The sequence below is a fragment of the Pan paniscus genome, chromosome 4 (assembly GCF_029289425.2).
Source record: "Pan paniscus chromosome 4, NHGRI_mPanPan1-v2.0_pri, whole genome shotgun sequence".
Taxonomy (NCBI): Eukaryota; Metazoa; Chordata; class Mammalia; order Primates; family Hominidae; genus Pan; species Pan paniscus.
This window is the reverse complement of record NC_073253.2, coordinates 111,045,719-111,062,136: the sequence shown is the minus strand read 5'-3', so window position 1 is coordinate 111,062,136 and position 16,418 is coordinate 111,045,719. Positions and strand designations below refer to the sequence as shown.

At 40.4% G+C, this 16,418-nt stretch overlaps 1 protein-coding gene across 1 annotated transcript; it reads left to right on the top strand.

The window, feature by feature from the left end:
• Nucleotides 1–305: 305 nt before the first annotated feature.
• On the top strand, nucleotides 306–12,467 carry CDO1 (cysteine dioxygenase type 1). The gene is made up of 5 exons (XM_003826722.5): nucleotides 306–959; nucleotides 3,932–4,009; nucleotides 5,876–6,030; nucleotides 10,681–10,850; nucleotides 11,738–12,467. The coding sequence occupies exons 1-5, from the start codon at nucleotides 790–792 to the stop codon at nucleotides 11,765–11,767; spliced, it is 603 nt and encodes a 200-aa protein (XP_003826770.1). The 5' UTR covers nucleotides 306–789; the 3' UTR covers nucleotides 11,768–12,467.
• Nucleotides 12,468–16,418: the final 3,951 nt, after the last annotated feature.

Sequence of the window (16,418 nt, the reverse complement as noted above, 5' to 3'; positions counted from 1 at the left end):
TGGACTTATTTTCACCTAGCCTGGGGCATATCGTGGATAGTTTCAATCGACAAAACAGGCACTCTCTGGCCTAGGAGTGGAATCTATCCTCAATTTTCGCAGGCTCCTCACAATTCTCTATTTGGAAGAAGTGTCCCTCTCCTTCCCTTTTCTTTTCCTCCTTTACTCAGCGTCCGTCCCCGCAGCCATCTCCTCCGACCCTTTTTGTCTACGTCCCAGCGTCGCGAACCACAGCGGCGGAGGTGGAGCGGGGAGAGGCGTTAGGCCGGACGGCTAAAACGCGCCGTTAAAGTGGGGGACAGATTGCGCGGAGCCCACGCGATCCCTGGGACGCCGGAGACAACGGGGCTCTTGGGAAGGCGCGGAGCCCGGGGAAGCCGGGGATGTGCGCGTGAGCCGTGCCCGCAGGGTCTCCCCGCCTCCGCCACCTTTCTTGGGTGGCTCTCCGCCTCGTTCTCCCTCCGAGGGCCGTTGGTACATTCCTAGTGACTCCAAGCGCTTAAAAGGGGCCCGGGAGGATGAACCCCACAGATCTGAACCTGATTTGGGTGCGCACCGCGTCTCCAACGATCCCGGATCCACTGCGCTGCCAGGGGCCTGGGGGTGGGTCTCTTGCTGTCTCTGCGACGACATCCTTACGTTTCGGCACTCTAATGCTGGGTTTGTGCGTGTGTGTCTGCTTAGCGGTCTAGCGGGCTGTTAGGCTCCCTCGCCCGCAGCTCCTTGGCTCGCTCAGCTCCTCCACCGCAGCCCAGCAGTGAGACGCGCGCGCAGCCAGCTCCCCACGAGATGGAGCAGACCGAAGTGCTGAAGCCACGGACGCTGGCTGATCTGATCCGCATCCTGCACCAGCTCTTCGCCGGCGATGAGGTCAATGTAGAGGAGGTGCAGGCCATCATGGAAGCCTACGAGAGCGACCCCACCGAGTGGGCAATGTACGCCAAGTTCGACCAGTACAGGTGAGCGCGCTGCAGCTTCAGTGCCAGGCGGCGCCCACTCGCCCAGTCTGAGGAGGAATGGACGTGGGGGACGCAGCCCAAAGTGACTGGCTCGGGAAGCTCGGGCCGCGCTGCGTCCGCCGCTCGCCCCCTCGCTGGCCAGCCGCGGGGCTGGCACGACTCGCTTGGGGCTCCGCGGCCACAGCGCAGGCGGAAGGTGGATCCTACTGGCCTTGCTGACCTCCGGCCGGGAACGGCGGACAGGCGCCGGGAAGGGAGGCCACCGCGCGTCTGCGAGATTTTCTGTTCTCTTCTCTCCCGCAAACCCCTCTGCTTCTAAACCACCAGTCCTCCTGCCCCTGGTCTCGGGAGCAATGCCCACACTCCCAAGCCATCGTTAACCCCGGGCGCGGAGATGCGGAGAGACCGCACTCAGGTTCGGGCCCTCCTGGCACCTTAAGGAACCGTCTGGCCGGACTAGCAGAGGGTGCTCCCAGGGGAGCACTACATCAGCCATCGGGAGAAGTGTGTGATGTTGAAGAAGACAAGTCACCCGCGTCAGTTCTCCATCACTGCGCCTTCGGTCGCCTGCAACCGGGCACCTTATAGCAAGCATTTTTACTCATGTAAAATAGCGTCTTGTGGCCGTCAGCTGCCACTACGGAATTTCTGCTGTTCCCTTTCCCAAACCAATTTAACTAACTTCCCCGACTGTGGGTTTATTCAAATCCACTGCCAAGTTTCGCAGATTAAATATTCGACCGTCGTTTTTTTCAGCCCCCAAATGATCTGATTTATCTTATCCTTGCTTCTGACGATCTGTAATGTAAATTAAAGACCCCTACTTCCCAGATGTACTTGAGTGAGGTGCCCTGGTAAGCTGGCTTTTTTGCAGCCCCGGCTTGGTGATTAAGTCGAATCTCTCTACCAATCCTCCGGGGCCAGAGGTAAAATTTAATCACCCCGAAGTGTGAGAGGTTCTACTTTTTCTGAGCAGTTAGTGCGTCAGTCTTTGTGGTTTTTTGGGTTTAGGGTTAGGAGAAAGGGGTAAGTGAAAGAAAAGAATAAGGAAAGAAGTAAGTTTGTTTTTCTTGGGAGCAGGTTCTTTTAGTCACTCTTCAACATGTGGGATGTTTCGTAAAGTTTTGTTGGCATGGGCGGTTTCAACTGTATTTTAGGATTGAAATAGAAAAAGTGAAGACCACTAAGGATCCCATTTTTCATATACAAGTGACTTGAGGAAATTCCTTTGGCTCCTATCAGCTTAGTTCGTGGTAGAGCCCTTCTGTAGCCGTGAAAGCTAGCAGAGAGTCTAGCTTTTAAATTTTCTTGCATTTGCTCCAGGTAATTGAAGACTTGTTATGGGACAGGTACTCTTCCAGACACTTGACACAGATGAGGAATGGCAGGCAATGAAGACGTTGAATGACTTGCACTAGGTCTTCTATCTATAGCGGCTCCAGGCTCCCGGGGTTAGCATTGTTGTTCCAGAGCCTACACTCTAAACCACTGTTAAACCAGGACAGGTTGTAACAGTTTTTAATCTTTAATCTTTAGAACAAGTGTATTTTCAAGGACCTTGAACTAGTCTTGATTGACAAACTCTAAACCTTTTGAAGTGCAACCAGCTGGGTTGATCGGTCTTTTCACAGATATCTGAGGTACAGCTCATTAACATAATGGATGTAGTCCTGAGGGGGCAGTTGGGGGAAGACAGGAGATGGGAGAGAAGTCAATTCTACAGTATTTTTTGCATTAAATAGGTGCCTAGCGCTGTGAAGGATTCTGTTCTCTGACTTTGGGAGGGCCAGTGCAGAAGAATCAAGACAGAATATGCTCCCGTGTGGGCCAGGCTGTGAATTCTTTGAAAGAAGCTGCAGAGAAGCAAGAAAGATTATCCTAAGACTGCTGGAGGAAGAATTAGGATCCTTCTGCAGGAACTCAGTTTACTGTGAATTGAAGGTTGTGTACACAGCTTCTTGTTAGGTCATAAAGGCTACAAAGTAGGGAAAACTGAGGCTAAAAAGCACTTACTAAGTAACTCCCTCTAGGATCATGCTCTTCGGACACCTCGGGGTGGGGAGGAATGGGACAGGATGGAAGGGGCATGCTGGACAAGAGTTAACTGATGACGAAGGGAGAAAAAACTCCCAAAAAATGGAGTAAAGACCCCTTTTCTTTAACATGACAGTCTAAATGAATGTCATAATTATGAAACTTTGCTAACTAGATGCTGTCAACAGTACACCTTGGACCAATAGAAACTTTGACGTTGATTTTGCTTTTTTCATGGTCGTGGTCGTGGTTTGCAGTTTGTTGTTGGTGGTGGCAGTGGTGGTGGTTGGTTGTGGTGAGTGTGTCTGTGTGTGTGTGTTTGCCAGTTACTGGTTTCTCCTAATTGTAAGAGGTTTAAAGGGTTCTTTACTTCACTAATGTAGTCTTCTTTGTTCTGGTAGTTAGATCAGCCCCCACGGTATTTGTGGAAGACTTTTCATTATAAGGGCTTTTGAATGTGGTTTGTGTCTAGGCTTTAGTAAAACTAAGAATTCTAGAACAGCTATTTAATGAAACCTTGTTTCTCAAGTCTTGGTTTAGCTACAGGCAGAAAAAAGAAAGAAAGAAAAAAAAACAATAGCCACATTCTTGCCTGAACCAGTAATGCACTTTGGAAATACTTTCTCTGAGAAACTTACTCCATCAGTTTGAGGCTGTCACATTGAGAAACATGCAATTTCGGTTTTTTTCCTGTTATTTTTCCCGTGCCATTAATTAAAACTGAGCAGCTACCTCTGTAAATGCAGCGGTTCAAAATGAACTGTGAAAAAGGATTTTTCATTTGTGTTGGATTTCTAATTAGAAAACTGCATTCAAAGTTGCTTAGACGTGGAAATGTTAACATTTGTGAATAAATGGTACTTGGTGACACACTTATTTTTTCCAGTGCTTGTTTCGGCAACGAACTTAAAACTTCTGAATATATTGTTTTTTTTTAGGTATACCCGAAATCTTGTGGATCAAGGAAATGGAAAATTTAATCTGATGATTCTCTGTTGGGGTGAAGGACATGGCAGGTAAAATAACTATTCATTCCCAGATATTTATTAGAGCATGTTTTCTAGCATATGAAAAATATAGTACCAGGCTAGCCACAGGTCTTACAAGTAGTAACAAATCTCATTTTTTTTTTTTTTTTTTTTTTTTTTTTGAGACAGTGGTTCGCTGTTGTTGCCCAGGCTGGAGTGAAATGGCATGATCTCAGCTCACTGCAACTTCTGCCTCCTGGGTTCAAGCGATTCTCCTGCCTTAGCCTCCTGAGTAGCTGGGATTACAGGTATGCGCCACCATGCCTGGCTAATTTTGTATTTTTAGTAGAGATGGGGTTTCACCATCTTGGTTAGGCTGGTCTCGAACTCCTGACCTCAGGTGATCCACTCACCTTGGCATCCCAAAGTGCTGGGATTACAGGTATGAGCCACCACACCCAGCCCTCATTTTCTACTTACTTGTTCACAATGTTCCCTAATCCCAATAAAAATTATCAATGGAATTAGCACAGGGCATTCAGGCATACACCACACATATTAAAACCAGCCCCCAAAATGAATAGTAAATCAAATGAGGTAAGTAACCCCCTTAAGTTAACCATACTCTGTTTTCTGTGCAGTAAAACTTTATGTGAAATTGTGTTTACACTTGACATTTGTGGTGTTTGAGGTGTGTAAACAATCGTGGGACCAAAGACCAAAGGATGGAGATTTGAAGCTAGAAAAACATTGCAAATTCAGAAAATTTCTTTCTACTTCAAGTTAATTCTTTAGTTTCTTTACTGAAAAGGCAACTTATACTGATTCTTTGAAACTTAGCTCCTTAATTTGTCTTTAGTTTCACGTTTGACAGTCTTATTATCAACTAAGTATTACTATCTTTTGAAACATACCTTTCTCAGTCTTGAGAATGGTAAAAGCAGTAATTTAGATCCATTTTTATGAAAGAAAACATGAATTTATAAGTGTTTGGAAAGGTAGGTCTGTAGAGTGCATTTATTTACTCATATGGAATGAAGTGTTTCCATTCATTCTCTCAATATTTTTGAAAGCACATTATGTCCAGAGTGGGACTAGACTCTGTGGATTTAGGAAAGAAATTCTTTTTATGGTACATATATAAATTAATAAAATTCAATAGATGAAATGAATACCCAAAATGTATATAGATACATATATTTTAATTACTCCTGTAACCACGACTGCTTCATATACTTAAATACTATTTACTCTGAGATTGCATAAATAAATCCTTTGTTTCCTCAAATCCAATTAACTTTTTCCCACCAATGTTGGAAGGTAATCACAGGTAGAGCACTGTAAATTGACACAATGTTAACATTTTATATACAGTGTAACTTTAGGATGGTAATACACATATAGATACCTTCTCTCCCACAGCTCCCCAAAGGAAGGAGAAAAGACAAAAGCCTTGGGGAAAAAACATTAAATGTTAAGTGGATCTTCTCAGTGTGGTACAATTACTATGGATGATTGTCTTAATCCTTTCTAAAATTTCTCTAATGTACTTTCATAATCAAATTCTAGCCCAGTTTAAGTGAGTTATATATATTTGGGGGAAGATAAAGTGTTGCTGGTTTTGTGTTTCTGTTATCAAAGTAGTATAACAAAGTTAAAAAAACTGTTCATTAGTAGGGGTATGCATCAAAATTGTACCTTTTATATGAATTGATATAGATGATATATTATTACTTTACCCTGAACATTGTTGAACTGTAAGTTGATAACATTTTAAAAATTCAGCTGAAATGGATTTTGGCTGGGGAGATAGCTTATTGACAGTGTGCAGGTGTCAGTTCTGGGAAGACTGTTACTGCAGGTCTGGATACTAGACCATCTACTGAGTTCAGTTGTCATTTTGTGTACATATAGCAGTATTCATGATCATACCAACTCCCACTGCTTTCTGAAGATGCTACAGGGAAATCTAAAGGAGACATTATTTGCCTGGCCTGACAAAAAATCCAATGAGATGGTCAAGAAGTCTGAAAGAGTCTTGAGGGAAAACCAGTGTGCCTACATCAATGGTAACATCTTATTCTTTTTCTAAGGGCAAGTGGGAAGAACCATGACCTTTTGTCTGAAATATTGGTTACTTACACTTTTTATGCAGTAGAACCTGGATCATGAGTCATGCTTTAAAATACTTGGGAAATGACTTAAACATAGCAGGTTTTGTTTTTTAAGCCTTTGTATCTTGGTTGGAATCACTTATTGAAAACATATGCATGCAGATCAGTATCCACTGAAAAGTCATTTACTTGCCAAGACTTAAGACAGTTAAAATAAAATATGAATTTACTTCAATGGAGTCTTTCAACAAAAGAGATCAAGTTGGAAACATTAGCCTTGTGTTAGAAAATAGAACAAAATGTTCTGTAACTAATTAAGAATGCTAGCTAGTCTCTGTTTTTCTAAAATACATATAGCATACCTAAAAAGTATCCTCGAGGGAAATTTTACAAAGCACGTTATTGGCCAGTGATTTATACATATCTTACCAAGAATTCCTTATCTTTTCTAAATGGGATATGGGATAGCCAAATACTTTTCAAGAGAGGCAGTGATTAATTTCCATATTCCTAAAAGGAACAGTAACTTTCCAAAAAGCTCATTAAAATGTATATGAGACAGATAGTTTTTTATTCCCTTTTACATAGGAGGTTGCCAACACACAGGAAGATTAAACAATTTGTCCAAGGTCACTCAGTTTTTAAGTGGCAACCAGAATTTGAACCTAAGCAATTTGATTGAAAAACCTATGTTCTTCATCAGCATGTACCCCACCTATATAAAGTATTATAGAGCTTTGGGGGATTTTTTTTTTTTGGCAAAGCAAGTTTTTTTCTCCATAAATCTTACTGGCCTCGATATTTGGCCTATATACAAGTCACTTGCAAAGATCAAATTGTATGGGAAGTTGTCGCTCATTCACATAACACAAGGATGTTAGTTTCCTATGTGGCAGGAAGCTCTGATTCATTTACCCAAATAATGTGAGGGTTGCTATCTATAAGGCACACCAGATTTCCAAGAAAATTCTGTTGTCTGTACATTCACAGTAAAGCTTTCAGAATAATTTCAGAAGTAAAGCATTCACACACCTTTCAGAATAATTACTTTCAGCTGGAGTCAGAGTGCTTGTGAAAATAGATCAGATGTTTCAGAATAGGTAAGCTTTTTAAGGGTCTTCAATGCAAAAACCTATAGAATCTCGACAGATAAGGAAGTGGTATACATCAGGGATAAAGCTGTGGTGAGGCCTGGTATGAACTGGAGTATACAAGCCTCATATTAAGGTGACAGCAGTGGCCACCCAGCTCCAGTGAGATCAACCTGGTTTCTTTTTCCATAGAAGTTGGAAATTCTGGGTTTTATATGAAATTTTGCCAATTATTAAAATATTGGGTGGGATATGTTAATTATTTCTGTAGACTAATTACCCAAATAACTTAAAAGCCACAAATTTTCAACCTCTGATTCTTACAGATGCAGGAGTAGGGGTGGAGATGGATAGTGATCAGGGGGAAGGATGTTGCAAGTACAAGGAAGAGCACAAGTGAAGGTACAATCGTTGTAAAAAATGGAAACTATTCAAGCATTGGGGGAAGGAAAGAAAGAAGAATGGGTTTGGTCAGTGGATTAGCAGGAGAGTAAAGTGAGCTCAGGGTATGGGCCTGCAAGACCAGCTAAAAGTAAGGACTTTCTTTGGTCAGCGGAGTTATAATTGGGAATATCTTGATCGATTTGGTGGCAGCATGCAACATAGGGTGGAGGAGAAGGGAGGACTGGGGCAAGGAGACCAAGTTGCCTATTGTAATGAGCAAAAGGTCGACAGGGCTTGGACCTAACTCTCCTTCATAAATACCCCCAAGAAAAGTCCAGTATTACTGTGACAGAGGGTACACCATGACCATAAAGGAAAAAGAAGCAAAGATCAAAATATAATAATAATGCCTGGATTATTAATAGGAGCTTCTCTAAAGGATGGGTGACTTGTTTTTGCAGGGTCTTTGCTTGCAGGATTGTCAGCATGCATTAGATGATGCGTGGACCTGCAGTGTTGAACATTTGTTCAAAACTGTGCTTTAGCCAGTATATTATGAACACAACAAGCTACAGGATCAAAGAATTTGCAGATCTGAGAATTAGGCACCAGTTTTAGAAATAAGGAAAATGAAAGATCCTAGAAGGTGTGACTTGTTCAAAGATAGCATCGCTAATTACCTAGAAGTAGAACTTAAGTCTTCTGGTTCTATGCTTCATTCTTCTTTATGACGTGCACTCATGGAGCTAGATCATAAAGAAGAAAGCACAAAGCCTCATGGGGTGCCTACATTAGTTATGCTAAATTCATTACTTGATTAATCCCTGAAACTTTCTTGTAACTGTGTAAGTTTATTAACATTTTTTAATTGAGTATTTCATCTTGTTTTTTTGTTTTGTTTTGTTTTGTTTTGTTTTGTGTGTGTGTGTGTGTGTGTGTTTAATCTTCTTGAAGATCTCTCTCCCAGGGCCTCTTGACTGCTTCAGCACAGATTCGTTGATCTCTAGGCCAGGGGTGAGCTGTGATCCTGAGATTCCTTACAATGTAAGGCTTACATTCTCTCAGGCTTTCCCTTTGCTGTTTCCTGTGGCTGGATCCCCTCTTTACTGATCTCATGATTTTTTTTCATTCTTGGTTGATGCCCTTGTTTTGGTGGAGCATATGCTCCAATGGCTCCACAAGAAAGGATCCACGGAAGGTAAATTTTTGAGACCCCATATATTTAAATATCTCTATATTCAACTCCTACAACTTGATTGATAATTTAGCTGGGTTATGGATTATCACCTGATAAACATCTTCCCTCAGAACCGTGAGGGTAATTCCTTTGTCTTTTAGTTTCTAGTGTTCTTATCAAAAGCCTAGGGCTGGCCGGGTGTGGTGACTCACACCTGTAATCCCAGCTCTTTGGGAGGCTAAGATGGAAGAATTGCTTGAGCCCAGGAGTTCAAGAACAGCCTGGACAACATGTTGAAACCCCATCTCTACCAAAAATACAAAAATTAGCTGGGCATGGTGGCAGGTGCCTGTAGTCCCAGATACTTGGGAAGCTAAGTGGGAGGATCACTTGAGCCCGGGAGGTGGAGGCTACAATGAGCCAAGATCCCACTGCTATACTTCAGCATGGACAGCAGAATGAGACCCTTTTTTTTTTTTTTTTTTTTTTTTAAAAAAAAAACCTGGTCCCATTCTGATTTTTGAATCTTTCTATTTTCTTTCTAGAAACTTTTGGGATCTTCTCTTTTGGTGCCTTCTCTCTATCCTCAGTATTCTGAAATTTCACAGTGATGTATCTTGTTTGATGACTCATTCATTGTGCTGGGTACTCAGTGGGTTTTTAAATCTGGGAATTCGTGTCCTTCAACTCAGGAAAACGTTAACAGGTTATTTCTTTGAATTTTTTTTAAATTCTGTTTCTGAAACTCCTATTTAGATATTAAACCTCTTGAACTGTTCCTCTTTTTTTTTTTTCTCTTTCTTTTCTATTTTTTGTCTTTGTCCTTTTGTTCTTTGAGTCTTCCTCAGCATTTCCTGCCAACCCTTTTCTGGTTTCTGTTTCTTCAACCTCTTTTTGTTTTATGGTCCCTTTTATGGTATTTTCTCTTATTTCTAGGAAAACATTAATGATAGGTTTTTGAACACTTCCCCTGAGTAGTCACTGTTGCAGGTTGCTTTTTTGTTTGCTCTGACCTCTGTCTTTCATACTAGAGGCCTTGCTCAAATGTCTGGTGACCTTGGCAATGTGCTAATATTTAAAAACCAAGAACAAAAAAATTAATTGGTAACCCTGAACATGAGTGGAGCTTGTCAACTGGATTTCACTTTTTGATAGTCTGGCAGAGACTTTTTCTTCAGGAGCTTCCAGCGACAATATCTTTAAAGCTTTTTTCTTGAGCCAATCAGATTCTCTGAGAAGTTGCTTCCTATCTTCTGCCTGGAAAGAAAAATCTTGTCTGGCAGCATTCTCGCAGCTAGGTGATGACTAAAGCAGGGATTTTTACCATTCAGTATGGAAGCTTTTGTTTAATTCACCTGTTTTTCACCTGATTTCCATCGGTCCCAAGTTGATCTCTTACACTCTTTCTAGAGACTAGACCTTAGTCTGCTGCTGAAAAGAAAGAAGAGAGAGAATTGGTAAAAGGGTTTTGAGACTCTACTTCTTAAACAAGCTTTAAACCAGTTCTTATATCTACAGCCTATCTTTACCCTCATTTCCAGAAGTACCTGGTGCTGTCAATTCCTGTGCTATTTGGAGTTTCAAGACATAAATCAGGTTATTTCTTGGTTTTCTCCATGGATAGCTTAGGATTTAGCTTTCTCTGCTCTGTAAAGCTATCCATCTTACTTTCTAAGCTTTCAAATTTTTGTTAGTGTTTTCTCTTTTCCTATTTTGTCTTTGTATATTGATGTCTTTTTTATTTTTTTACTGCCATTGGAGAGGGTTTTCAGGAAGGAGCAGAGGCTAATGCATGCATGTCACTTACTATCTTTAACTGCAAGTTCAATTCTAATTAACATCTATTCCATTTGCATCACAATTGATTCATGATCTCAGATGACTCACAGAGATTTTACCTACAGCTGTTATCTAGGCTCCTTTATCTATTTTTCCTTCCCGGATATTGTTTAGATTCCATTGGCTTACATCGAGTAGAGAACATCAGCCATACGGAACCTGCTGTGAGCCTTCACTTGTACAGTCCACCTTTTGATACATGCCATGCCTTTGATCAAAGAACAGGACATAAAAACAAAGTCACAATGACATTCCATAGTAAATTTGGAATCAGAACTCCAAATGTGAGTATAATTTCTTCTAGGTTTAAATGCTCTGTAGGTTGGCACTGTTACACTGCATGTATGCAAAGAATGAGATGAGTCTTAATTCATGGATAAGGCCCAATATACCTTGATTGTTTTATTTAACTTTAGCGACTATCTTTTCAATTTATTTTTAAAAACTTATTATGTTAGATCCAAACATTAGTTGAGAAATTTCAAAATGTATGCTGGTTTTTAAAGAAAATGTTTTCATTTACTTGGGAAATGAGAGTGAAAACTATTATTTGATATAACTGTTACTGCCATGACTTACTATTCATAGGTCTAATTTGCTGGGCCAACAGGGATAAGTTGCATAATTAACCTTTGTAAAGGTTATTCTGATGATATAACTAAAGCAAATTGTCTGTTTTGTTTGCCAATGTTGCTTATTCTTAGAGTTGTTACGCCATTTATACCACAAATAAGAATAGACTATACTAACATGTTCCTCCTTGAGAAACAAGCATTTCCTACAAAAATAAAAAGGCAACCAACACTAATATAGCAGGGCAGTCTTCTACCTCTGAAATAAGTTTGTCATTTAGAGGAATAGTCTTTAATTATCAGAATATCCAGAAATAGACAATGTGTGAAAATGGACACCGAAACAATCCTTATGAGTCTTAATGAAAGCACAGCCTCTGAGGGAAGCCAGGGCAGAATTTTCTCATTATCGCTCCGCTTCATCTTTATCTTCCACATTCCAAACCCTAAGAGATATTCTTATTGTGGGAAAAACAACAAGGCTCCCTTGCCCTTGCTGAGTTTCCATACACTGCTACAAAAGCAGAACTATTTAGAAGGAGTTAAAATGTCTTTTGTAAAGATTCTTACACAGCTTTCTTTTTTTCCCTTTTTTACAGGCAACTTCGGGCTCGCTGGAGAACAACTAAGGGGCACCAAACCCTCTGAGGTTTTACTTTAAGGTTCGCTGTATGTTTGCCTTGGACAAAAAGGCTACCTACCACGTGCTATCCAGTAATATACTTAAATAAGCCAATACTTAGATCTACTGTAAGGCAGATGCTAATTATAAGGCATTAAGTAAGCAAATAGTGCCCTCAGCTACTGCAGAAGAAAAGTCCCACTGAGGAAAAGAAAGTCTTGTGATTTTTAAAGGCAAGTTTTCAAGTGCTCTCATAGTTCTATCCTCTAATTCCATTAAATCCATACTAGGAGTGTCAGTGAGGGTTTTCATAGCTTTTGGAAATACTTTGGTCTCTGAAGTGTAATTAGCAAGAAGTAAAAACAGAAACGTCAAACATCAAATGTTTGCTTTGTTACCTGGAGGACTAAATGTAGATGTCTTTAGTATACTTTGTATGTTCTTAATATTGGAAGATAATTTTGTGAATCTGTAGATTTTATTTTTTCAGTCTTACCTTACAAATTTCTTTTCTATGAATAATAGAGGAACTTACGGCACTCTGCCATTTGTTAATGAAAGGAAGTGCAGAGGATTTAGAAAAGTACATGATCTCCAGACCACAACAAACCAAAACATAAACTCATGTCTGTGTCCCATGGTCAAAGTCAAAGATTTTGTACTGCTAAAATTGCCAAATAATTTTAATAAAGTGGATTTGAACACAATTTGAAGGTGTCTTTCTGATTAACATGATAGAAACTTCACATAAATCAGTTTCTTAGATCTAGATATACAAAAGCACCGTGACAAATGGTTTTTTTTTTTTTTTTTTTTTTTTTTGAGACAGAGTCTCACTGTGTCGCCCAGGCTGGAGTGCGGTGGTGCAATCTCGGCTCACTGGAAGCTCCGCCTCCCGGGTTCACGCCATTCTCCTGCCTCAGCCTCCTGAGTAGCTGGGACTACAGGCGCCTGCCACCGCACCCGGCTAATTTTTTGTATTTTTAGTAGAGATGGGGTTTCACCGTGTTAGCCAGGATGGTCTCAATCTCCTGACCTCGTGATTTGCCCACCTCGGCCTCCCAAAGTGCTGGGATTACAGGCGTGAGCCACCGCGCCCAGCCGACAAATGCTTTTATGATGTAAGAATATGAGAGAGCCAAAAAACATTCAAAAGCAACTTAACCTTTTTGGACTTAATACCTTCACTAATTGGTCAGAGATACCAACCTGAGAGCCTCTGGCTGTAGTGTGGCTCAGACATGGTCAGTTTTGCCTGAAAATTGTGTGTCTATATCTGTATGTGTTTAAATGTGGATTGGTTTTCAACGTTTAAAAACTGGAGATTTCATAGAAGTTGAGGGATTCTAGCTGCTCAAAATTTGAATTATCTAGAACACTTGGTCTGCACTGCATTTTTATTGGTATTAGTTGGCTAGGCTAGGGTTTGCCTCTTAAATGGGCCGGCCCTCCAATCTGCTGCAGTCCCAAACTCACCTATTTCCATTATTTGTTACCTGCAAAGCCTGCATATGCATTCGAGTTTCCTCTTCCTGCTCTAAGCAACTTCTTAAGGAATATCTGTCATAATCTTAGAGCTTATTAATTCTGGGAATTTAGTTAGCAAAGTCCTTTAAAAATAGTTTCTGTGTAGCTCATTGGTTATATTGTTTATATATCTCATATTAGTATTTACATGTTAGCTTCCTCTCTCATCCTTTGGAAAGATATTAACACTTATTGAATGCTTACTATGTATTAGGTATTGTTATAAGTTGTTTGAGCCTACTAATAATTCTGAAAAGTAACCTTAATGAATTCGTAGATTTCTGCTGCTGTATATAGCACATTATCACAAACTTAGAGGGTTAAAGCAATGCAGATGTATTATTCTATAGCCCTGCAGGTCAGAAGTCTGTTTCACAGCACTAGAATCAGTATTGTAAGGGCTACACTCCTTTCTGTACGCTGCACAGTATCTGTTTTCTTGTTTTGTGGGTTTCTTTTTCCCTCAGCTCCTAAAGACTGTCCAGTATGCCTTGACTTGAACATCCTTCCTCCATCTTCAAAGCCAGCAATGGCGGATTTAGTCCTTCTACATCTCATTTACTTCCCTTTTTTTCTTTGAGGAACTAGACAATGTCTCCATCTCAAGATTGTATCCTTAATCACATCTGAGAAGTTGTTTTGTTTTTGGCCACATGAAATAACATTTCTAGGTTCTGAGTATTAGATTGAATGCCTTTGGAAGGCCTTTCTCCTGATCACAGAGTTACATCCCATTACAATATCAACTCAGAAGTCCAAAACCCTTATCCATATATCATTATCTAAATTAGGTATGAGGGAGGCTCTTTTTACCATCCATCCTGGGACACAATTCCTCTTTCTATATACACATATTCAGCATGGTTAAGAAACTCGCCAAAAGGTATCTAGCCAAAATATTACAGAGCTAGGATTGAAGCCAGGATTTGATCTCAAGCAATCATCCTCTAAAACTCATTCTCTTTATATTTAGGCCTTTCAAGGTAAAAGAAGGCTGGGCCACTTCTCATTTTTTTTGTATCCCATTATAACAAAAAGCAAAATTATGGTATAGTTACATGTTTTCTACATATACATAAGTGCTTAATAAATAGCAACTTTAACACACATAAATGACATAATACCCTATGTATGATAGTGATGGTCAAATGTAAATGTGAAGAACTTTGTGAATGTGAGGCTCAATCTAGATGGCCTCACCACTCTCCCTGCCTCTGTGATTGGCCTGCTCCCTCCAGCCCATAACAACATTTATGCAGGAGCCAACGTACTGCTTCTCCCAGAGCTTACTGTTTGCTTGGGTCACTGGGATGTTTGCACATAAGCAAGGCAGTGATGGCATCAAGGGCTCAAGAGGACTTTGTAGGAGTGAGAAGAAATATTGAGGGCTGGAATCATACTGTTTACTAAAGTATAGGTGGGATGTAAAAGGGAGTGGAGACCTGAGGGTAGAAGAGGAGTAGCCCTAAAGTGAGGAGACAGGTGGCCAATCACCCCATAGTACTCAGTTTCTCCAATCTTACCTGCAGCTGGAGCTTGGCACTGTGGCTCCCTCTGCCTAGAATGTCCTTTCCCAGCTCTTTACGTGGCTGGCTCATTCTTGCCCATCAGGTTTCAGTTCAGATGCCATCTTCCCAGAGAGGAATTTCCCAATCACACTATCTAACAGTGAAATCTCTAAGCACTCTCTGAAGCACTTACGGTTATCTGAAAGTGTCATTTCTTTTTTCTCTCCTTTATTGTCTAAATCCTAGTAATAGGATGCAAGCCCCCATAAGAGGAGAGACATTGTGTTATTTACTACTTTATATCTTGAGTGTTTGGTCTATACCTGACACATAGTAAGTGTTCAATATTTATGAAATGAATGAAAAAATCCTCAACCTCCTTAGATGATAATTTTGTACAAACACACATGGATGCTTTGGTGTTTTCTGTGTGCCACCAAATCAAATGTGCCATGTTATTTTTATTAAGGATGTAAATTCTAAGGATCATTTTCTTAAGCCACAGACTTCTTTTGTAAAGCCGATTCAGAGACTTACCTTGGCGTGGATTCATGAATCATGTACTCACACAATCTTTTTGATGAACAAAGCGTTTTTACATCTGTTCCAAGGAAGGGGACAGAATTAATTATCCTATTTAACAATGGTACTTAGCCTTTTTCAAAATTGTTATTATGGACCACTTTGAAAATCTCTGAATACTAAAGAACTTATCTCCCAAAAGGGGACACGCAACAAATTTGCATGCAATTTCAGAAAAGATTCATGGACTCTCTGAAGGCCTCTAGGGCCCCTCTTCAAAAAGCTCTGCCATATATGAACCAAGGTTTGTGGGAAATGGTGGCTATTTGACTTCATTTTCTGAGATTAAGCTGGGCAACTAGTTAACCTTTTAAAGGTTACAATGAGTTATCTAAGGTTTCTAGGAAACACCAGGCATGAGCTACCTTGTCCAAGGCACGTCAACACATTTCACAAGATCTGTTCTCTTTTTTCTAAGACATGAACGACATTTCAAACTTTCACAACTTTATTTATCCAGCTGATAGATGTTTTCTTTAGAAAACAAAAGTATGTGGGAGAATGGCATAAGCCAGACAAAGAACAAATATTGTATGATTCCATTTGTACAAGGTACCTAGAATAGGCAAATTCATCAGAAGTAGAACACAGGTTACCAAGGGCCTGGAGGGAGGGAGAATGGGGAGTTATTGTTTAATGGCTAAAGAGTTTTTGGTGGGAATACTAAAAATTTGGTGGGTATATATAGTGGTGATGGGTACACTGCACTCTGAATCTATTCAATGCCACTGAATTGCACATTTACAAATGATTAAAATGACCATATTTTCCCACAATAAAAATTATTTCTGTAAAGAGTATATGTGGGAAAAAAGTGTGTTCATGTGTGTATGTATTGGTATAGGTAAGACACACTGATCATAGCAAATTCTAAAATGCTAAAATGTGAGAAACCATTTTATGAGAAACATAATGTGAGAAGTCTCCTTCCTAACCCCAAGCACTTCATTTCCCTCCCTAAAGGTAGCCAATATTATCACTTTCTTGTGTTTCCTCGTTTATTTTTTCCCACTTTTTATACACAGGGTAGCATTCTGAAGT

What these genes read in the sequence shown, in the direction of transcription:
- CDO1 (XM_003826722.5), top strand. Translation starts at nt 790, where the DNA reads ATGGAGCAGACCGAAGTGCTGAAGCCACGGACGCTGGCTGATCTGATC. An exon ending in TGGGGTGAAGGACATGGCAG is followed by an intron (nt 4,010 to 5,875) that starts GTAAAATAACTA and finishes GTGTACATATAG; the next exon opens with CAGTATTCATGATCATACCA. An exon ending in CCAGTGTGCCTACATCAATG is followed by an intron (nt 6,031 to 10,680) that starts GTAACATCTTAT and finishes GATATTGTTTAG; the next exon opens with ATTCCATTGGCTTACATCGA.